At 38.0% G+C, this 24,254-nt stretch overlaps 1 protein-coding gene and 1 long non-coding RNA gene across 2 annotated transcripts; one reads left to right on the forward strand and one right to left on the reverse strand.

The window, feature by feature from the left end:
- Positions 1-16,667: 16,667 nt before the first annotated feature.
- Positions 16,668-18,658, reverse strand: LOC105499777 (transcription elongation factor A like 9). The gene is made up of 3 exons (XM_011772575.1): positions 18,532-18,658; positions 17,978-18,045; positions 16,668-17,527 (listed from the first exon to the last, which is right to left on the reverse strand). The coding sequence occupies exon 3, from the start codon at positions 17,448-17,450 to the stop codon at positions 17,133-17,135; it is 318 nt and encodes a 105-aa protein (XP_011770877.1). The 5' UTR covers positions 17,451-17,527; positions 17,978-18,045; positions 18,532-18,658; the 3' UTR covers positions 16,668-17,132.
- A 163-nt stretch (positions 18,659-18,821) lies between these two features.
- Positions 18,822-21,700, forward strand: LOC139360612 (uncharacterized). Its single transcript, XR_011618117.1, has 3 exons — positions 18,822-19,056; positions 19,195-19,312; positions 19,658-21,700. It is a non-coding gene; the product is annotated as an uncharacterized lncRNA (long non-coding RNA).
- Positions 21,701-24,254: the final 2,554 nt, after the last annotated feature.

Raw genomic sequence — 24,254 nt, forward strand, 5'->3', positions numbered from 1 at the left:
AAGGGAGTCTTTTATTCCCTGCTTTCCTTTCCAAACCTTTCAAACCACCCCTACAAATATCTTTTTAGTACGAGTTCAGAAGTTAAGTACATATTATGCAGAAATTAGTTTCAAAACCATCTACCCTTTGGTGCGAATGTTTAAAAATATATTAGAAAAAAGCAGGGGATGTGTGAAACAACTTAACTTGAGACTGAACCTCATCCTGAGTGCAAATGTTCCTTTCTCCAACTTGAAATCATTTTTTAAAAAATTATCACAGCTAGAAAATGGAGATATCTTTAGGAAAGTGGCATTGTTATAAAAAATATTTAGTATCTGTTGTTTATGATCAGGAACCAAAAGCATAAAATGCAGCACTGAGGCAAGATAAGCCAGACAAATGCTTACTAACTCTAGTTTTGGCCCCAGACTCCTATAGAATTTCCTGCCCTGCCAAACCAGATGACACAGTGAATAAAGGAAGAGTATATGCCCAATGCATATGTAGTTAGAGGTTTTGGAAATATAAATTCCATATAAAATTACATATATATTCTTCTAGAAGTATATAGATATATTAGTACATTACTCCAAAACATCAAATTATAAAATCACACTCAATATTTGTCTTTTAAAGAAATATTAGTGATTCCTGGATTCTGTCTCACAGTTAAGAACTTTTTATACAGATTGCTATATTAATGATATCAGCTGGAATGATGCAGTTTCAAAGCATGAACAGTAGTATCAGACAATTCTGGTTTCAAATTCAGTAGGTTGTTTACTTGATGTTCGACTTTGGATCAATTACTTATCAAGGTCTGTGTGCTTCCTCTGTGAAACAAGGATTGTTAGAATTACACATAACAATAATTTACTACATAGCCTAGTAAGTCATCAATTTTTGTTGACATTATTTTTATCGTTATGAGATGGTTTCTAACATGATTTGAAGAGTAGCAGAGTATGATTCTTTCCTTACCTAGACTCACTTGTTCTTAAAATCCATCAGGGCCCAAAACATGCTTGCTGTGTTCTATTTTGCATACCCAGTGACTAATAGTGTTCCTTGCACCAAATAGGTGATTACTGAGTATTTGTTGAATGAGTGTATCCAGTACTGAGGCAAATTGGTGGTTTTTCATTCTGGGGACTGTATTTAGAGCAATACAGAAAAGCTTTTGTGAAAATTAAGAATTACCTAGAAAAAAATCTCCTGAAAGCTGAGAAGCCACTGTGATGTGACTATTGGATATAAAGTTTAGCAAGTGGATTTTTATTTCTTTTGGTGGCTAAGTGCTTTGCTTTTTTTCTTTTGACCTATCTTGGATAAATCCTTTGTTCAAAACCACCAAATTTCCTTGGATGAAAACAGACATTTGTTTGTAACATCCAGATTGGATATTATGCTATATAGAAGATTAGTGCCGGGCGCAGTGGCTCAAGCCTGTAATCCCAGCACTTTGGGAGGCCGAGACGGGCGGATCACAAGGTCAGGAGATCGAGACCATCCTGGCTAACACGGTGAAACCCCGTCTCCACTAAAAAAATACAAAAAACTAGCCGGGCGAGGTGGCAGGCGCCTGTAGTCCCAGCTACTCGGGAGGCTGAGGCAGGAGAATGGCGTAAACCCGGGAGGCGGAGCTTGCAGTGAGCTGAGATCGCGCCACTGCACTCCAGCCTGGGCGACAGAGCGAGACTCCGTCTCAAAAAAAAAAAAAAAAAAAAAAAAAAGATTAGTTGTAATAAAGTAATGTTTTAAAGATAGGTGAAAATTGTCCTGGAAATGCTGTTATCTTTACTAAAATGTTGTGAATAGGAGTTGATTGAGATGTTTTCTTGACCTTGGAGTTTTCTGAGGAGTTGGAAATAGATAGCACACTGTTGAGAACAAAAGCAGAAATTTTTTCAAGGCCAAGTTAGAAGGACACTATATTCTGCATTTGGGATTCATGTGTCCCAAAGGGCAAAGAGAAGGTGAACTGATTAGATGGTTCTTATCCACACACACATTTTACACATGTTTCAAACCCAGGAGCCTCAATTCTAATCTGCCCTGGAGGGACCAGGAGGACTCAGAATGAAAAGTGAGATTGGCATTTGAAAATCAATAGAACCAAATCTTTAATCTGACTGAAACTATTTTAATAAGCAATAGTGACTGAAAAGTTGGAGAACTGGACAGAAATGTAGTTAAAGAAGCCCATTACCCCGTGTGAAATGGGGTAGGGGGTGATAGAACACTGCTGATACAGTTATTGGAAAAATAAAACTGTTTCATGATTTGACCTCAACTAGTGAAGATCCCTCTATTGTATTAGTATCCCATCAGAGGAAGCTCGTTTTTGCTGAAATCTTTATGTGTATTGCCATAATATGGCTCACATGTACTTGTCTGAAATGCACCCGGTTGGGCTGTGGTTATTGTCCTATTTTCCTCTCATTATCTCTCCTGTGTGAATGCTAGGCTTCGGAGAAGGTAGTCTGAGCCCTAGTGGGCCCTATGGGTATGAGTATCTCTGTTCCTGCCCAGAATAGGTTCTCTATGTACCTCTCTGATGCTTTATTGATATTCTTTTATTGTGATTCTCTCTTTCTCTCTAAATTTAAGCACTGATTACAGACTGAAACTAGGTATTAAGAATATAGGAAATTATGCCTACTCCAGCTTTCCTCTAAGTTATGGCCGTTGTTAACTTTGATGCCAAGATTTCCAAAATGTGGAATGAATCTGATGAAATTTTAAGGGTGTCCCTGTAAGAGTTTCGATGATTTGGGAGATAACATATTTAATTCAAGGTATCTAGTCTGAAAAAATAAAAGGGCTATGAGACGAAGATGTCTGAACGTGAAAGCAGCAAATACTCAGCGCCTCATTATCTATTGGAGAACTGAGGGCTATTCTTTTATTTATTTCATGGATTGCAGATAATATCTTGAGACACCAGAGACCCATGGCCACTCTTTCCTGTCGTTTAGGACTCTGGTGGAAAAGGAGCTCTGCCCTATACAGTCTCCTAAACTGATGACATTAGCTGGACTATGTGTAGGCCAAGAGAACTCCTTTGGCCCTTCTAGATTCAGGCCGAGGCAAGCACCTTTCTTACTTTTCCCTGGACTTAGGGATGAACTTTGAGGAGTAACAAAACTCGTGCCTAAACGTTCATGAAGTCACTTTTTCTTATTTCACTGTTATTACTCCCATGTAAGTTCCATTGCTAGTACACAGTGCAACAAAGGGAACCTGATTTTTCTCTTTCTTTCTTTCTTTCTTTCTTTCTTTCTTTCTTTCTTTCTTTCTTTCTTTCTTTCTTTCTTTCTTTCTTTCTTTCTTTCTCTCTCTCTCTCTCTCTTTCTTTCTTTCTTTCTTTTTTTTTTTTTGAGATGGAGTCTCGCTTTGTCACCCAGGCTGGAGTGCAGTGGCACGATGTCAGCTCAGTGCAACCTCCGCCTCCTAGGTTCACGCCATTCTCCTGCCTCAGCCTCCCGAGTAGCTGAGACTACAGGCGCCCACCACCACACCCGGCTAATTTTTTCTATCTTTCAGTAGAGACGGGGTTTCACCGTGTTAGCCAGGATGGTCTCGATCTCCTGACCTTGTGATCCACCCGCCTCGGCCTCCCAGAGTGCTGGGATTACAGGTGTGAGCCACTGCGCCTGGCCAGGGGACCTGATTTTTCACACAAATTTAAAAGACAGAGAATAAACGGGAGAAATATATTTATACCATATGTGCTGTGGGTTGAATTGTGTCCCCCCAAAATATATATTGAAGTCCTAAGCCTTATAACCTCTGATTGTGACGTCATTTGGAAACAGAGCCTTTGAAAATATACTCAAATTAAGGTGATGTCATTAAGCTGGGCCCTAATACAATATGACTGGTGTCCTTATAAGAAGAGGAAAACCAATCCAAGGACAGAGGCAGAGACTGTAGTGATGCAGCTTCAAGCCAAAGAATGCCAAGTATGGACAACCATGACTAAAAGCTAGGAAGGAACAAGAAAAGACTCTACCCAAAGTCTCTGAGGAAGCATGGCTTTGCTGACTCCTTGATTTTGAGATTCTAGCTTCCAGAGCCATGAGAGGACACATTTTTGTTGTTTTAAGCCACCCAGTTTGTGATACTTTGTTACAGCCATCCTAGGAAACCAAAAATATGTGAAAGAAAAAGAAAGTTAACATCCATTATATTTAAAGAGCCCTTACAAATTAATAATAAAAAAATGAACATACCAATGGGAAAATGAGAAATGGATATGAATAAGTAGTTTACAAAAGAAATAAACATGGCCAATAAAAAATTTATTTTTTAACAAATAATAGTTGAGCATTTATCATGTGCAAATTGCTGTTTTAGGTACTAAGGATGCAGGAGGAAACAGGATAGACAAGGGCCCTGTTGTCAAAGACCTTCCATTATATTGAGTAATGTTGGGGCTCAGAAACTGATACCCCAAGATATGGTGCTTTGACATGCTGAACTGAAGAGGAAGCCTCAAGGTCCGTCTGACCTTTCCCACACACTTCCTGACTCTCAATCCTCTGCCTTTCCCAAAGCACAGGATGAAGTTGTTTTCTGAAGTTCCCTTATTTATCTAAAGTCCAGATTCATTAAAGAAGAAAACAATTACCTCTGGTCCCTTCCCTGAGCTTTCATTAACTACACTCATATCTCAGGAAGAAAGACTGAAGTCTGTCAACATGCCTAGACAAACTTTTGTCACAAACCATCTGCTTTGGACGCCCAACAGGCTATGTCCCAGGTTATTGTATGTTCTTCAAGCCCATTGTCTCTGAGGGCTAGGATATAGGAAATAGAATAATAAAATAAACTGTGAGGCCAAAAGAATGGATTAGTAGGCTTATAGAACAGTGGATTTTATAGCTGTGTTTTCTATGTCTTTGCCTAATTTTGGATTTATAGGGTAGGGTTTATGATCTCAAGTACTAGGCCTTCACAGATTGTGTACTATGAAAACCAAAACAACCTTAGAAATATTTTAGTACAAGGGTCCTATTATTCAAATTGAGAAACTGAGACCCAGAAAAATTAAGGTGCTTGCCCAGGTTACCAAAGAGGGTAGTGGTAGAAGTAGATATAGAGATAGCTTTGTTAGATCTACTAACTCCCAGGAAAGAAATCTTTTTCACTTGTTTGTTTTCTTAGTGTCTTAGTCAGTTTGGGCTGCTATAACAAAATAGCAGCTGAGTGGTTTAAACAACAAACCTTTACTTCTTACAGTTCTGGTGCAAGATCAAGATGTCAGTAGATCCGATGTCTGATGAGGACCCACTTTCTGTTTTGCAGATGTTAATTTTCCTTGTAACATCACATAATTGAGAACAGAAAGAGGGGAAGCAAACTCTCTCATGTCTCTTCTTATAGGAGCACTAATCCCATTCATGAGGGCTCCACTCTCATGATCTAATTGCTTTTCACAGACTCCACCTCCAAATACCATCACACTGGGTATTAAGCTTCAACATATGAAGTTTGGGGGTACAGAAACATTCAGTCCATAGAACTTGGCCAATTTTATTTATTTGTTTACCTTCTAGGTTTATACATATTGTGCATAAACATCTAAGGAAATATTTGAATATTTTGTCTATGATTGCCATCTGTCAATCTTAGTCTTCTGTCCCTCCTCTTAAATCTTAGAAGAGGGCTTATGACAGTTTCAATCAATAGGGTAGACTAGAGTAAAACTGATGCTATATGAATTACAAGGCCAAATCATAAAACATCATACAGCTTCACCCTTATTTACAGGAAACATTTGCTTTTGAAGCCCTGGGATGGCCATGTTGAATATGCTACATGTGAACCCTCTAGTTGACAGACCCAGATAAGCCTGTCCTTTAGTGATCTCAGTGTTGGCTATCTCAGCACCCAAAGTTTTGGCTCTTTTGCTGATGGGTGATAAGTACAAATCATAAATCTTCCAATTTATGACTTTCCACATTTTTCAAGTATTCTACAGTAAATTAGGTGGATACGAGGATAAGCTACACTTTATTTTAGAATACTACTAAAACTGATATTTTAGGTATTGGTATACAGATGATGTTTATCTGTCTTTAATTAAAGTGTCAAATATAAATATTCATTTATTTTCTCTTTATCTCTGTCTCTCTCTCTCACACACACCTATTTTTCCTACCTCTCTTCTTCCTCCCTCACTACGCTCCTGCCCCAGCTGCTGAGTTAGGGGCTATATTTTTTGTCATGACTCTCAGAGACCCAGGCAGTAGTAGCATAAACGTATCTTGTGCTTACATTTTACACTTAGAAACCTTGCCTGGTGACTTGGTACCCCTGCCCTTCTGTCATCCTCTTCCATTTGGTTGTTTTCATCTTTGAGATTAAAGATGCATTTCTGATATTGGTCATCATTGCTTCTATCTTCTAAATTGTCTCCAAGGAAAAGGTATCCTTTTGGCAAGGAGAAGGAAAAAAAAGCATTTTTTGAAAATTTGAATTATAAAATAACACATACAGAATTATCCTAGTTTTCTTACACATACATAGTGATGAAAATAAAATAACACATATAAATGCTGATATATGCAAGGCATTGTTGTATACCTATATTCATTATTCCATTTATCATTTCAAAGATCCTATGAGGTAGGTGCTAGTAGTATTCTCTATTTTACAAATAAAAGAATTGCGGGACAGTGAAGTTAAGCAACAGACAGGAAGTGACAGAGCAAGAATTCAAACTCATATAGTCTAGTTCCTAAGTCTTTGTTCTTAACCACTACTCAGTTTTATTTATTAGTAAGTCCCCAATCTAAACCTCATTCGTTCTTCGTTCACCATTTCTTATTTGATATTGTTTGAACACTTTTCTGTGCTAGGCACTGCTTGCCCATATCCACTTCTCAATCTTAGGGCCATATTTAGGAGTTCTGATGCCCAAGACATAGCTCTTTCAATTTGATAAACATATAAAAATAAAAATTTAGTTCAATAAATGCTTATTATCTATCATGTGCTAGGCAAGGCCCGGGAGATATAAAAGAGAACAAAGTAAATATAGCCTTCATATTCTCATGGAGCTCACGAATTAATGGAAGGAAACCATAAATTTAGTGCTGTAAATGCTGAAGGGGCACTTGGAGCACAGAGTAAGAGGACCTAACGCAGTTGCCGGTGAAGTCTTCCAAAAAAAAAGTGTTGTCTAGGAGATTGATTTCTGGTATGACGGCAGGAAGAGTTCTGCAGACCTGCTCTCCAGTGAAACTGGTAAAAATTATAAAACAAAACAAAACAACCAACCATTTAAAGCCTCTGGAAATGCTCCTAAGGGCCATATAAAATGTGGCACAGGATACTGTCAAATCAATGGAGAAACATCTATTCAAGAAAATCTATAAAAACTCCAAAAGAAAGATAAGAGTCTGTGGCATTTGAACTTAGACATCTTCTCCCTCCCTACTTCCAGCTCAGGGAAACATAAACTGCATTCCTAACTGGTGGCCAAGAACACAAAGCATTCTCTCCCTCCAGCTCCCAGTCAGGGACTTTCTTCCTAGGAAGAGTAGGATGTCAGCATTTCTCATCCTGCCACCAACTACCTGTTGCTGAGGCTAAGTCCTGGGTAAGTGCAATCAAGAGGCTGAGACTCCCATCTTCCATCCAGTCCCCACTAATGGAATGGAAGCTATCCCTTGGGTGTGGCACTGCTGAGAATGCTGAGGCCCTAATCATCCTTGCCCTGGCTTGCTGTGCATGGTTTCACAACATGAGAAGTAAACTGAGAGGACCTTCAGGCTGTTGTTCCCTCCTGTACCTTAATGTCAGCTCCTAAAGCAGGAGTGTCAGAGAGAAGAATGCTGTTGTTCCCATCCCCAGATCCAGAGCCCTGGCTCAAATATTTTTGCCCAAGAAGAGAAACAAGCCATAAAGCATTTATCTTGTAATATTTTCCCGGTAGAACTTACTTCATTTACAACAGAGCATACAGAATTTCAAGCCAATGTTGTTCCAAAAATAGTGGAAGTTGTGGTGGGGACACTTGGAAAGTAATTCATGGGTTTAGTAAAGCTAGCAGTTGACTATTAATAGTCTGACTGGATTATTGGAGAGCACCAGAGAGGGAGTTGGCTGGGAGGAGCCCTCTTGGGGTCAGAGCAAATATTAAACACTGATGAAGAGAACCGTTCTTTCACTAGAACCCAAATTTGATTAAATTAATCTGCAAAGCAATTAATGGCCAAGAATATTGTTGAAAATAATAGACCAATCAGCTAGCAATTAGAGGAGCCTAACAGCTGACTGTGGTCATGGAAAGACACAGGAAAGTTCTATCAAAACCATTGTCATCTTAGGGTGTCTGTGGGCATATCGAAAGATGAGGATCCCTGAGGGGCAACACCAGAAGATTAATGCTGGAGGAAGAGAAACAAACTTCACTAAAATAAGCCAGCCAATCACTAAACAAACAGGCAAATAATAAGAAGCCCCAGAAGGGGAGGACACAATAACTAGAGTGGCAACAACATATTGTCTAAAATGTCTAGTTTCCAACAAAAAATTATAAGACATGCAATAAGCAGGAAAGAATGACCCATACTTACACTGGGGGCATGGGGGGGGAAGGGTGGGGGGGAAGCAGGCAACAGAAACTGTCTGTGACAGTGGCCAGATGCAGGATATCACAGATGTAGGATACTCAAAGTAGCCATTATAAATATATTCTGATAATTAAAGGAAACCATGATTGAATAAGTAAAGGAAGATATGATCACAATGTTGTATGAAACAGAAATGTCAATAAATACATACAAATTATTTTAAAAAAAGAACTACATGGAAATTGTGGAGTTCAAAAATCCAACAACCTAAATAAAAATTTCACTAGAGGAGCTCAAAAGTAGGTTTGAATTTACAGAAAAAAGAATTAGTGAACTTGAAGATAGATTAAGTGTATGCAATTTGAGGGATAGACAGAAAAAAAGATGAAGAAAAATGATGAGACAGCGTTAAAGAAATGTGGGACACCGTGAAGTGCACCAAGATATATGTAAAAGGAGTAGCAAAATGAGAGGAGAGAAAGGCAAATGAAAAATACTTAAATAAATAATGGCCGAAGACTTTCCAAATTTATTGAAAAACTCCAATGCACACATTGAGGAAGGTTAAAATAAAGAAAACTCCTAACTAGATAAACACAGAGATATTCACAAGTAGATTCATCATAGTGAAAATGCTGAAAGTCAAAAACAAGGAGAAAATTTTGAAAGCAGCAAGAGAAAAACGACTCTTCACATTTAAGGGAACTTTAATAAGATTAACAGATGGCTCCTCAGCAAAAAAAAAAAAAAAGTGATGAAGATAAGAAGACTGCGGTACAACACAATGAAAGTGCTCAAAAGAAAGAAAACCATTAGTGAGGAGCTGTTACAGGAAATAGAAAAGGAAAAGAAAATAGTCAACCAGGAATCTTATATCAAACAAATGTATCTTTCAAAATTAAAGGTGAAATTTAGACATTCCCAGATAGACAAAACCTGAGCAAAGTTGTACCCAGCTGACTGGCTTACAAGAAATACTAAAGGAAGATCTTTAGGCTGAAAAAAAATAAAAATAAAAAACTCCAGATGGTAATTAAAATTCTACCAAAAACCAAAAAGCAATAGCGTAGATAATATGTAATTATAAAAGAGAGTATATTGTATGCATAAGTATAAAATAAAGTTTTCTCCCTTCTTAACTAGCTTAAAAAGCAGTTGTATAAAATAATGTGTACTTAATGTATTGTTAGGCCTGTAACACATAGAAATGTCATATAATTGTAATATTTTTGCCAATAACAGAACAAAAAAGGTGGGTGGGAGTAAAGCAGTACTGGTCTAAGGAAATGACTACAGAGGGTAAAGTAATATAACAATGCATTATTGGATTTGTAACATTAATAGATGTAACATGTGTAACAATAATGCCACAAAAAGGAGGGGAAGGAATAGAAGTAACATTTCTATATATGACTAGAATTAAGTTAGCAAGAATCTGAAATTGATTCTGACAAGTGATGGTTATATATATAGTAAGCTTTAGCACAACCACAACAAAGTTTAAACATAGTGAAAAAAGCAATAAAGAAATATAAATGCTGGGCCAGGCGCAGTGACTCACTCCTGTAATCCCAGCACTTTGGGAGGCCGAGACGGGTGGATCATAAGGTGAGGAGTTCGAGACCAGCCTGACCAATATGGTGAACCCCGTCTCTACTAAAAATACAAAAATTAGCCGGGCGTGGTGGCAGGCACCTGTAGTCCCAGCTACTCGGGAGACTGAAGCAAGAGAATCGCTTGAACCTGAGAGGCGGAGGCTGCAGTGAGTCGAGATCCTGCCATTGCACTCCAGCCTGGGCGACAGAGCAAGACTCTGTCTCAAAAAAAAAAAAAAAGAAAAAAAAAGAAATATAAATGCTTCACGAGAAAACATACAGTAATAAAAACGAAAGTAGAACAGGAGGAAGAGAACAAAAGAAGGCATGGGACACATAGGACACATAGGAAACAAAATGAAAAATGGAAGGCTTAAACACAATTATATTCATAGTAACATTAATTGTTACTATGGGTTGATAGCTCATTTCTTTTTAAATTGTGACTAGATTCACAATCTAATCAAAGCGCAGAGACTGTCACACTAGATAAAAAACAACATTGGATTGTATGCAGTCTATAGGATACATACTTTAGTTTCAAAGATTCTAATACTGTAGATTGAAAGTAAGAGGTGGGAAAAATATATCATGCAAAAAGCAACCACAGGAAAACTTGAGTGAGTATACTAATATTAGGCAAAATAGACTATAAAACAAAAAAAAGTGTTACTGAAGATACAGAGGGATTTTAAAAATAGGCTTTAATTTTAGAGCAGTTTTAAATTTACAACAAAATTGAGTAGAAATTACGGAGTTCTCATATACCTTTGATACTACACACATACACACAGGCTCCCCAACTATCGAAATCCTGAACTAGAGTAGTACATTTGTTACAAGTGATGAGCCTACACTGACACATCATTATCACCCAAAATCCATAGTTTACAATAGGGTTTACTCTTGGTGTTGTACATTCTATGGGTTTTGACAAGTGTATAATGACATGTACCCACCATAATAGTATCATATTATATAGAGTTTCACCCATAGAGGATTCTAAAAATCTATGCTCCACTTTTTCATTCCACTCTCCCTCTAACCCTTGGCAACCACTTAGCCTTTTACCATACCCATAGTTTGCCTTTTCCAGAATGTCATATAGATGTCTTTTCATGGGTTGATAGCTAATTTCTTTTTAGTGCTGAATGATATTCCATTGTTTTGATATACCTAAGTTTATCCATTTACCCACTGAAAGACATCTTTGTTGCTTCCAAGTTTTGCCAATTATGAATAAAACTGCTATAAAAATATGTGTGGAGGCCAAGTGCGGTGGCTCATGCCTATAATCCCAGCACTTTGGGAGGCAGAGACAGGTGGATCACCTGAGGTCAGAAGTTCAATACCAGCCTGACCAACATGGTGAAACCTCATCTCTACTAAAAATACAAAAATTAGCCGGGTGTGGTGGCACGCACAGTAGTCCCAGCTACTCGGGAGGCTGAGGCAGGAGAATCGCTTGAACCCAGGAGGTGGAGTTTGCAGTGAGTGGAAATCACACCACTGCACTCCAGCCTGGGCAACAGAGTGAGACTCCATCACAAAATAAATAAATAAATAAAAATGTGTGCAGGTTTTTGTGTAGACATAAGTTTTCAATTCATTTGGGTAAATACCAAAAAGCACGATTGCTTCATTGTATAGCAAGAGTATGTTTAGTTTTGTAAGAAACTGCCAAAATGCCTTTATAAGTGGCTATACCATTTTGCATTCTCACCAGCAATGAATGAGGGATCCTATTGCTTCATATCCTTGCTAGTATCCATCTCTAAAATGTGAATTAGTCATCCAACAGAATAATATTTGGCAATAAAAAGGAATGAAGTACTGACATATGTTACAACATGGATGAACCTTAAAAATATTATGTTAAGTGAAAGAAACCAGTCACAAGAGACTATATTTCACATGTCCAGGACAGAGAAAACTATACATACAGAAGACAGGTTAGTGTTTGCTTAAGGACAGGGAGATAACGGCATAGGAGAGTCATAACAAAGGGGTGCAGTGTTTCTTTTTGACTTGACAAAAAGGTACTAAAATTGATTGTGGTAATGGTTGCACATATGTGTGAATATACTAAAAACCATTGAATTGTGTAATTTAGGTCGGTGATTTGTTTGGTATGCAAATTATTCTCAATAAAACTGTTATTAAAAGGAAGTATTATCTATTCTGGGATGGATGAGTAGGAGTTATCCAGGCTAAGTGTGTGAGGGGCAATTGAGGCAGTGTTTCAGGCAGGGATAAATGTGAAACCAGGACTGGGACTTGAAAGGGCATGGAGCCTTGAGGAACTGATAGGAATTCACTCACCACAATGGTATTGTTACTATTTATTAAATACCAATCATTCCAGAGCGCTGTTTAGGAACAAGGACATTGACCTTAGGCAAGTATTCCATTTAATAGCTGGGCAACTTCCGCCAGGCCTCACTTTCCTTTTCTATAAAATAATAGGTTAATGATATAACATCTAGAAAAGGACTCAGAGTTCATGGAAGGGAAGAAAGACTCTGTGTAAATCCAAGAATTATTTTGGCAATTATAATGCACGGATAATAGAATTACCAATTGGGAATTAAAAAATTATTATTATTATTTCTTAACCAGATGGCAGGAGGCCTGATGGGAGATACCAAAATGCCACTTAAAAAGAAATGATCCTTCTCTTTAGCAAACCGAAGGGCTTCATCTTGACATATGTGAATATTTGTGGATATGGGTATGTATGTGTATGTGTGTATATATTATACTGTGCCTTCTGTTCTTCATTATTCTTTTAACAATACATGGTGAACATGTAGTACATATGGATCTACTTCATTCCTTTAAATAGTTCCTTTACCTACATTACACTGTGGACAAAAGATTTGAATAGACATTTCTCAAAGCGTGAAATACAAATCACCAATAAGCACATGAAAAGATGCTCCATGCCCAACTAAATTATTAAAGTGATGCAGCTGTTTGTGCTAAGGGTCTTGCAATATCAAATAATTGCTTTTGGATGCTGTTATGTGTGTTAGCCTCCTCCTTCTTACCCTACCTTGAACTTTCTTTGCAGAGAGAACAAACCAGCTTTTCTGTTAACTTTTGCTTTTTACAGAGACTGAGGTGATTATGTGTGGATGGGATCTGGGGCTGGTTTTCAAACACACACTCTCCTGTCAGTTTCCTAGTAAAAAGTTTTATATGACATTACTCTTGTCATTAGCGTCCTGAAGAATCCATTGACTTTGCATTCTTACCTCTTTTATTTTGTGGTATCATGATAGCTGTGTCTTACTGTAATTTTGAAGTTCCTCAAAGACTGTTTATCTTTAGTTTCTCACTTGATGCTGTTTTCATCCAATTAATCTTAATATTTATTTAAAATCCCCTGTACTTAGCTAAATACTAGAAATAGTTACAAATACCATGTTTACATTCTACAATATATATTGTGTGCTGTATTTAATTTGGAATCATAAACCAGAGCTTTTGGTGTTAGGAAAGGCTTATTATTCACATTCAGATTTATTGTACAGAGAAAACTGTTATTGGGAGAGGCAATCTGCTATGAGCCCTGAGCATCCCTACATATTATTATTGGGTATGCCAAGAATGTAAGGCCCTGAGTGCTCTTTACCCAGGCAGACCATTTTTCATAGTTGTGTTTGCAACAAGCAACCTTGAGCGATAAGATAATGTCTTTCCCTGAACAAAGAGTAGGCTTGTTTCTGCTGTGAAAGCATTGAATACCCCAAACTCAAGGTTTCCTTCCTATGATGCAATGCGCTGCATGTTGAGGTATCAATCACCGGTCCTATGCCACCCCATGAAACTTGGGAACAATAAGGAACTAATACAAACCAACATGAAGCTCTGGCTACTGCTGCTGCTGTGATAATGTCATTTGATTTCGACCCAGGAGTCTCGAGTCTTCTGCCAGCATCCATTAAATGAGAGTAGGCTCAGTTGTTAGCTTATACGCAGGGTAAAATTTCAAATCCTGCACGGTTCTTGATAGGTGTTTCCAGTTATTATCCCTAAAGTTATTATGCCCATGCTGGGGCAATGTTTCCCACCAGGATGTTTTTTTGCCCTAAGTATGTGCCACCTACACTATTAATACTGTGTTCTAACAATGTTCTTCTTCAAATTTACTCACTTATTTGATTTGAATACTTTTTTGAAAAACAAACTTTATAATGCCACCCTAAATCTAAACTATCATCATTTGCTTTAAACAGAAAGTATTCATTCATACATGTTCAAATAAATACATGGACACCACAATTTAAAAGACTTGTGTACTGTCTAAAATCATTTCCCCCTACCACCAGACTCTGACTTTAACCACAAGTTATCTGATTACATGCAGAGCAGTCATGTCTGGGACAAAGTTTCTATTAGTGAATTTTGAGATCTTATCTTCTTCCTTATAAAAAAGTCCTCATCAAACCTCCTTGTGAAGGAAAGAAAGGGAGAAAGGAAGTCTAGTGCTCTGATCTGCAAAAAGGATAGTTGTTTTTCTCCAGGTATGTCTGTTCAGGACAGGCAAGCTATCAGCTGAGGAGGGCCTTGTGCCTAGCAGAGAAGACAAAGTCAGGCCTATCCTAGACAGGAGTGTGGCTTGAGTGAGCCTTTCCACATCCTTCCTAAGTGCAACCCCTCTGAGGGCCAAGGGGATGGATTGATTCTGTTTTGTAAAACTGGCAGTGAGCCTGGAACCTTATCTCACTCCAACATGAACTGCAGCCCTACCAGCAACCATTAGGCTGCCATCACCTTGAAGAATGGTCTGAAGACATGAAGAGTTCCCAAAATGGCATCACAGAGGAAAATGACACATGACAGGCACAATAGTGGGCCTTTTGTAAAGAAAGAAAGATAGGCTGGGCGCGGTGGCTCATGCCTGTAATCCCAGCACTTTGGGAGGCAGAGGTGGGTGGATCACTTGAGGTCAGGAGTTTGAGACCAGCCTGGTCAACATGGTGAAACCCTGTCTCTACTAAAAATACAAAAAACAAAAATTTGCCAGGTGTGGTGGTGCATGTTTTAATCCCAGCTACTCGGGAGGCGAGACACAAGAATCGCTTGAACCTGGGAGGCGGAGGTTGTGGTAAGCTGAGATCATGCCACTGCACTCCAGCCTGGGAGACAGAGTAAGACTCCACCTCAAAAAAAAAAGAAAGAAAGACGATAGATAGATGATAGATAGATAGATAGACAGACAGACAGACAGATAGAGATATGTAGATATAGACACATAATAAGGCCTATACAGCACTTTCATATATTTCCAGCCAGGGGTGGGGTTATTCCAAAATCTGACTTGAATTTTCCTTCAAAATTTATACAAGTCTAGAGATATCTGTTGAACAGATGAGGAGGGCCCGCCACCAGTCTTCTGGGAGAAATCATTTGTCCTAAGGAAATAGGAGTCAGGAAGATAAAATGGTAGTCTTCAGATCCACGGCAGCAATTCTGAGTAAAGCATAATGTCTGTTACTCAGATTTGTCTTCTAGTCCAACTCCCAGATGGACTTATCATGTCTGAGCCTTATGGGTAGAAAGTTAAAATCCCAAAGTTGCCAAGATATCTATAAGACATCATGACTCATGTGGCACTGCATAAGTGTCTATCTAAATTGAAGAGATGGGCAATCTCCTAACTTCTCTAAAGGTCAGTCTGGAAACTAAGCTTACTGGGGGTGCCAAAGAAATATGCTAGGCTTCACTACTTGAGAATTCTAGCACATTCACAGTGGTAGGGGCCTGAAGGTGCAGGACCCAGCAGAAGGGGCAGGAAACGCAGTATATATGGTAGTATCAAGGGCAAGGGCATGAGAAGCTGGGCAGGCATACCAGGAAATGAACATAAAGGTGGCACCCAGCTCACAGTTCTTTTTTTCTTTTTTTGAGACAGAGTCTTGCTCTGTCACCCAGGCTGGAGTGCAGTGGCGTGATCTTGGCTCACTGCAAGCTCCGCCTCCTGGGTTCACACCATTCTCCTGCCTCAGCCTCCCAAGTAGCTGCGACTACAGGCGCCCGCCACCGTGCCTGGCTCATTTTTTGTATTTTTAGTAGAGATGAGGTTTCACCATGTTAGCCAGGATGGTCTCAATCTCCTGACCTCGTGATCCGCCCACCTCAGCCTCCCAAAGTGTTGGGATTAGAGGTGTGAGCCACCCAGCCTTGGGTTTGTTCTTAATCACAGATAAGAACTACTTTCTCCACCCTTCCAAATCCCTGAAATTAATCTCTTATGGAGTTGGGAATGGGAACAAAACTCTGTCAAACATAGCTCACAGTCATTACCTTATTTGGCCCTCACCAGATCCTTGTGAGATTATTTTCTTTATTTTAAAGATGAGAAAATATGTAAAATTTATTATTCTAGCTAAGTGGTCTGGAGTTGCTTTGAAGTTCACATTTGCTTCTAAAATTCTGTCAACAAATATTAAATGCCCCAATACGTTTTGAAATAAACTAGTAAGTGCTGCTTGTTGCTTCTTTTTGTTATAAAGCTTTTATTATTCTAGCAATAATAATGTGTGTTAATTTTAGGAATATAGAAAATACAAATAAGCAAAAGGAGAAAAATCATTCATAATCCCACCACCGAGAGGCTATACTTTCTTTCATCCTTCACAAGTATGTCCATATATGTAATATACAAATGTACTTTTTACCTTTCAAAAATATGATATTCACATATTACTTAGCCTTTTTTCCATTTTATATCCTACCAAGAACCTCTTTTTTACAAATGAGTAAAGTTCTTTTATTAAAAGACAGAGACTTGTAGATTGGTTCAAAATACAATAAACAATGAGATGCAGATAACAAGAGATACATCTAAAACCATTAATAGCAACAGGTTATAAGTAGAAATATGGACAAAGGAATATCAGGAAATGCTAATAAAAAGCAAGCTATATGGTATTGTTAATATCAGATAAAAATCAAGGTAAACTACATTAAATAGGGGTAAGGGTGGTTTCGATTAACCTTCCAACGCATCACTATAAGTTTGTTTCTGACTCTCCTTATCTCATCTATTTCATCCACTTCTCTAAACATATCTTCATTGCTTAAATGCCTGTTGTGTATATCTTCTTTAAACTCCTGGAGAGATTGAATCAGCCTTTCTCTAAAAGTTCCTTTTGCTTTGGCCTCCTCCTCTAGCTTCTCCTCCTCCTCCTCTGGCTTTTCCTCAGGCTTTGGCTCTTCCTCATGCTTTGGTTCACTCTCATTTTCTGGTTTTCCTTCAATTTTTTGACAGGATTTCATCTTGTATCTCTACCTCTCTTCCTTCCTTCCTTCCTTCTTTTATTTTTTTGCTTATTCTTCTTGGAATACAATAACTTCTAGAAAGCAAAAAGAAGACAGTAAGTTAAAGACTTGGTGAGTGGACAGGTGTTGTGGACAGAGGTCTCAGCATTTAATTTTTTTTTATTCAGACTGTTATAAAATATCTTCCACTAAGAAGCCCAGTCAGCAATCAGAGCTTCACTATCCCCACTCCTCTTACCTCCACTTTCCACCTCCTCACTTCTCTTGTCCTTCCCTCTAACCTTTTCCAAGGCCCTTCTTTCCGCCTCCCAGCCCTCCCCAATCCTTTTTCCCCCATAGGGCCTAACACAGGGACCAGGCCAGAAAAGAGAAAGGTGGCTGGCAGGCAGAGGAAGAGGGGAAAGGAGAAGGGGGAGAGAAAAGAAGAGGGGAAAGGGGTGGGGTGGAAGGGAGCCGGCAGGAACAGTGGAGCTTACAACCTTTGTCTCCACCCCAGGAGACTTTATAATATTCCTTTCACCTACCTGGCACTGATCGGGTCAGTTTCTTCCTCCTCCTTTTCTAGCTTTGGGTCTTGCTAGAAACAACAGACCTGCAGACAAACGGGAAACGGGAGGGGACGGTGGGGGTGGGGCGAGCGCTTGGTGGGCCGACCAGCGCCAGAGACTGACACACGTAGCTTTCCTCCTTTAGGGTTTCGGATATGGAAAGTTTCCCACCTTTTGTTTCCTCCAGTTCACCCCCTATCCACAGTGCATGCAAGTCACTTCGTTTTTCCCATCAAACAAAGAGTGAGAAAGCAGATTATTTCCAAACTATCTTTAAGACTGAGGCGGGTTCGGGAGGAGGGTGGGGGTCCAGAAAGCAGGATTAGATAGCAGAGGACGATTATTTTTAAACTATCACAGGTCTACTTGTTCTTCTCCTAGGACCCCTAGTCCCTTTCCCAAGGGTCATCAGTTCCTGTAGACCTGGAGGTGGAGGGTGGAGAGACGGACCTGACTGGCACTCCCACAAGTCTCTGCCTTAAGCCCCCCCACCCTAGAAATCCCCAGTCAACACCTACATTGACACCAACCTGCAAAATTCCCGCAAGTTTCACTCCTTCCACTAGCCTCAGGGACCACCGCCTGCACTGCTGAAGGAAGCTGGTATCCAGACGGGAACAAGGACCAGACTACCAGGACTTCTGCACACGTCGACTCCTGGTCACATGAGATCTACGTCACCAGTGAGCTCGGGTCCCTAATTTCCACTCCCACCAAAAGCGCGGCAGAAGTGGGCCCACCCTCTGCTCCCTCCCCGCCCCCCACTTACACATTTGGCCCTGTCAGTCTTTTCTGTTGTTTCCTATCCCGGAGGGAAAAATGTTATTTGCTTGACTCTGATTACTAGGGAGGGGCTACCTCTTTTTCTGGAGCTATTGAACTTTTCTACTTCTTTCGAGAATTGTCTCTTCCAGTCTTCCGCTCCCAGGATAACTCCTCCATCAGTCGTCCCTCCCCTAGCCTCCATTTCCTCTGCAATCTGGTTCTTAGCTGTTGTGGAGCAGGGTGGGCTTGGCAGCAGTTGTGAAACAACAACAAAAGACCCTGGAACAAGAGTGAGATGTTTTAATGCAATTTTTACTGTTTATTCTTCATACTTCTATATTCTTTTTTTAAAAGTAACTTTAATCTTTCTCTCTCTTTTTTCTTTCTTCTTTCTTTCTGTCTTTTTTTTTTTTTTTTTTTTGAGACAGAGTCTCACTCTGTTGCCCAGGCTGGGTTGCAGTGGCGCAATCACAGCTCACCGCAGCCTCAAACTCCTTAACACGAGCGATCCTCTCGCCTCAGACTCCCAAGTATCTGGGACTACAGGTGTGTGCCACTATGCCCAGCTAGTCTTTTAATTTTTTTGTAGAGACAAGGTCTATGTTCCCCAAGCTGGTCTCCAACTCCTGGGGTCAAGTGATCCTCCTGCCTCAACCTCCCAAAGGGCTGGAATTACAGGCCTGAGCCACTGAATTGGGCAACTTTTATCTTTTTATAGTCAGAAAATACAAAGACAAAATTACTTTAATGACATGAGTTAATATATGTACAGTGCTTAGAATAGTGCCCGGCATATAGTAAGTGCTTTTAAAGTGAAAGCTGTTGTTATATTACACATTTGTGAGGAAGATGATTCAAAATTTTTTTAAAAAGAGTAATGTTTGATTCCAGAGTCCTCATGGTGGTGTTACCAGGAAGCTGTGCTGCCTGAAGAATCATCAGTTAATCAATTGTCAGGTACACATCGTGAGCCTGAGTTTCCTCATCTGACAGAAGGGAATAATAGCATATGCTCATCGAATTGAGATCTATTGAAAATAAAAATGAGTTAATTTTTCATCTATACAATTAGAAAATACAAATATTTATTATATTCAGAGTTGAGGATATGGTAAAACAAATATTCACATGTACTGTGAGAATATTAAGTAATACAACATTTTTGGAAGTCATTTTGGCAATATCAAACTTTGAAAGATATGTGCTTTTGGACACATCAGTTTCTCTTCTAGAAATTTATCATACATTAATACTCCTATGCCAAATATGGTCATTGTAGTAGTTGTGGTAATAGTGTTTTTTTAAAGAGCCAAAAACTTATATGTTTCTAAAAGGAAATCGGTTTAAGAAAAGTTTGATCATTCATATAGAGTTTATAAAGTTTTTTCATTATACATTGATGAAAAAATGATGTGGAGTTACATTTACTCACATGAAAAAAAATTTCAATGTATATTGTTAAACAAAACAGACAAATTGAAAGTTAATTTTATATGTGGTAGTACATTTTTGTAACAGTAGACATATATTTATTTTGTGTATTTAAAATATGAGTATATAATTAAATTCCAAGATAACATGATAAGTGAAGTCCACAAATTCATTCTATAAAATTCCAGGTTATGTAACTGAGAGATAGATGGAACGACTGATGTGAGTCTATTTGGCTAGCTGGCTGCACAGCCCAAATTCATCAAGGACTCAGCTGTGATTTGTTGCCACAAACAATTCTTTACTGAGCACTTGGACTTAAATATCATCCATCCATTTTACTCTCTCCCCACCTGCTATCACCAATCATGTTATATCCAAACTCAAGTTGTTTCAGGGTCTTACTGTATTTTTATATCATTAGAAATGCAGATGAATATATCCTGAGCGATTATCATAGGATATACTTGAGAATGTGTATTTCATATAAAGAGAACTTTTATTTTCTAAGTGTTGTATTTATATATTTAAATTACTAATAAGTTATAAAAATTAATTCAAGATGTATTAAAGACTTAAATGTTAAAACCATAAAAACCCTAGAAGAAAACCTAGGCAATACCATTCAGGACATAGGCATGGGCAGGGACTTCATGACTAAAACACCAAGCCAAAATAGACAAATGGGATCTAATTAAACTAAAGAGCTTCTGCACAGCAAAAGAAACTACCATCAGAGTGAACAGGCAACCTACAGAATGGAAGAAAATTTTTGCAATCTACCCATCTGACAAAGGGCTAATATCCAGAATCTACAAATAAATTTACAAGAAAAAAACAACCCCATCAAAAAAAGTGGGCAAAGGATATGAACAGACACTTCTCAAAAGAAGACATTTGTGCAGCCAACAGACACATGAAAAAATGCTTATCATCACTGGTCATCAGAGAAATGCAAATCAAAACCACAATGAGATACCATCTCACACCAGTTAGAATGATGATCATTAAAAAGTCAGGAAACAACATGCTGGAGAGGATGTGGAGAAATAGGGATGCTTTTACACTGTTGGTGGGAGTGTAAATTAGTTCAACCATTGTGGAAGACAGTGTGGCAATTCCTCAAGGATCTGGAACTAGAAACACCACTTGACCCAGTGATTCCATTACTGGGCATATACCCAGAGGATTATAAATCATGCTGCTATAAAGACACATGAACACATATGTTTATTGCAGCACTATTCGCAATAGCAAAGACTTGGAACCAACCCAAATGTCCATCAATGATAGACTGGATTAAGAAAACGTGGCACATACACATCATGGAATACTATGCAGCCATAAAAAAGGATGAGTTCATGTCCTTTGTAGGGACATGGATGAAGCTGGAAACCATCATTCTCAGCAAACTATTGCAAGATCAGAAAACCAAACACCTCATGTTCTCACTCATAGGTGGGAATTGAACAATGAGAACACTTGGACACAGGGTGGGGAACATCACACACCAGGGCCTGTCGGGGGTTGGGGGCCTGGGGGAGGGATAGCATTAAGAGATATACCTAATGTAAATGACGAGTTGATGGGTGCAGCAAACCAACATGGCACATGTATACCTATGTTAACAAACCTGCACGTTGTGCACATGTACCCTAGAACTTAAAATATAATAATAAATAAATATATAATAAGTAATATATCAATTACTAATATTCAGAAAAATGATTGAGATAAAATTGAAAAATGAAGAAATAAAATAACTGACAAATATTAGACAGCCATGTATCTATTGAAATGAAAATTTTTATAATGGTATGTAAAGGAAAAGCAGATTACTAACAGTAACAGTATTAGAATTAGGTATGATTGGGTGGTTGGTGGGCTTATGGATTTATATATTCTTTTTTTTACTTCATTGTAGACTCTTCCACATTTTCTCAGGGGGCATGTTTGACTTCTACAGTAAGGAAATGCCTGCAAATAGTATGATCTTATTTTATGGCACATATTTTATATATATACTTCTCTGTAGCTGAACAGGGTCTGAATTAAGTGCCTCCACTACCTGTTTGAGTCTTGAGATCCTTACAATGGTTGAATCCCTCACATTTCCTTCCCTTGCTCCGCTGACCTCTTCTAAGGACTACATGTTTGTAACTAGTATGCATTAGAAATGAGGCTCTCTTCCCGTTCCTCTGACTATCCCTCCCTCCAATCAAGTTTGAGATGGTCAAGGTGTAGTACTAAATTATTAACATGGGGAAGGAGGCATCTCTTTCTTAAATTTGACCTGATGAAAATATTTTCTAGAGAAATATTTTTGCTAGAAAAAGTAATACTTATGGAGATAATATAATAGTTTAAACAGATTATAAAATAGTATTCTTAGTTGCCAATTCAATTCTTTAAAAAATATGTATGAATAGAAACAGAAAGGATTGTTTTTCTGGCTCTGCTTGACATGTGGCATGTATCTATAGTTCCCTTACTTTTTTCCAGTAAAAATGTTTTATTTTTTGCAAATAAAGAAAATAACTATTATTTAAAAGCAAGTTATAAATAATGTATATAAAACTATCCCGGTTATACTTAAAAATACATACAGAAGGAAGGAAACCCTCAATAATGTACAGTCAATTTCATTTATTTGGTGGCTCTCAAATATACATTTCATCCACTTATTGATTTCACAAATATTAATTAGGCAATCACTACATATTGTCAATCTAAACCCTTATGTCCTTTCTGTAGATTTCCTCTCAATTATCACTGAATGTGTTAGTGCAGTGGAGTTGCATCTTAAGCCAAGGATGGATTCTAAAGTCAGCATATAAGGTAGAATCCTACCTAGTCAAACTTACCTACTTCATAGCATATTAATATAAGTTATAATGTTAGTGGGGGAAAAATCAAAATATTTAAACTTAAAATTAAACTCCCATTTAATTTTATGGGAATAGAGACTTCTAAAACCTTTCATGTCTATAATTCTTGTGTATTTTCCAAATTTTCTATAGTTTACTTGAATTACATACATGGAACAATGAAATACATAGTTTTAAGATAACCTAGACTTTTTTCACTCTTCACTGTATATATGGGCATTTAATTTTATGTAAATAATATATATAAAACACACACACATATATATATACAATTTTAAAATTGAAATATATGTATTCCAGAATAAGGAAGAAGGGAGAGAGGAGGAGAGGCCAGTTTTCACTGCTCTGCTTGTGAATGGGATGGAGGAGATTATATATGTGTGTGTGTGTGTGTGTGTGTGTGTGTAGAGATAAATATATTACATATTATACACAGTATACTATATAGCTATATTAATCATATTATATGTTATTATATAGATATAATATATAGAGATAAATAGATACATAGATACAAAATTTGTTTACACCAGGACACTATTTTATACATATTTTCTATCTAACAATGCAATGTAAATATTTCTATGCCAATAAATACTGTACTTCATCATGTTAAAATTAACAGGAATTTATCTACCAGTTGTTTAATATTTAGGCTGCCTCTATGTTTTTGCTATTATAACTCAAACCTTACCCAAAATCTTTGCACACAACCAAAATTATTTCCTAAGGAAAAATTTCTAAAAGTGAAATTGCTGGGTCTAAAAATCTGAAACATCTTATTTATTTTTATGTGTACTACCAAGAAGGCCTGCAAGGTAATTTAACCAATTTACACATGTACTGACAGTCCATGTGAATGAACTCATATAAAATGGATGGTATGATTTTTAAAAAAATATTCACCAATTTCACAGGTGAATGAGTGCCTTGAAGTTTTAATTTGTCCATTTTGACTCCTAGGGAGGCTGAATAATTTATACTTATTCCCCATATATGTGTCTTCTTTGGTCAACACTCTATTGAAGCCCTTTCACAAGTTTTCCTGCTGTTTGTAACTATGTGTACTAGTAGTTTGTTCACTTTTAGGAACATTTTATTACAGGTAACCAATCTTTTAGATAGTCTCACTAGTCGTAAGGAACAGAGATTTAGACTAGTTTAGTTGA

This window comes from Macaca nemestrina, chromosome X (assembly GCF_043159975.1).
Source record: "Macaca nemestrina isolate mMacNem1 chromosome X, mMacNem.hap1, whole genome shotgun sequence".
NCBI lineage: Eukaryota > Metazoa > Chordata > Mammalia > Primates > Cercopithecidae > Macaca > Macaca nemestrina.

What these genes read in the sequence shown, in the direction of transcription:
- LOC105499777 (XM_011772575.1), bottom strand. Translation starts at nt 17,450, where the DNA reads ATGAAATCCTGTCAAAAAATTGAAGGAAAACCAGAAAATGAGAGTGAA.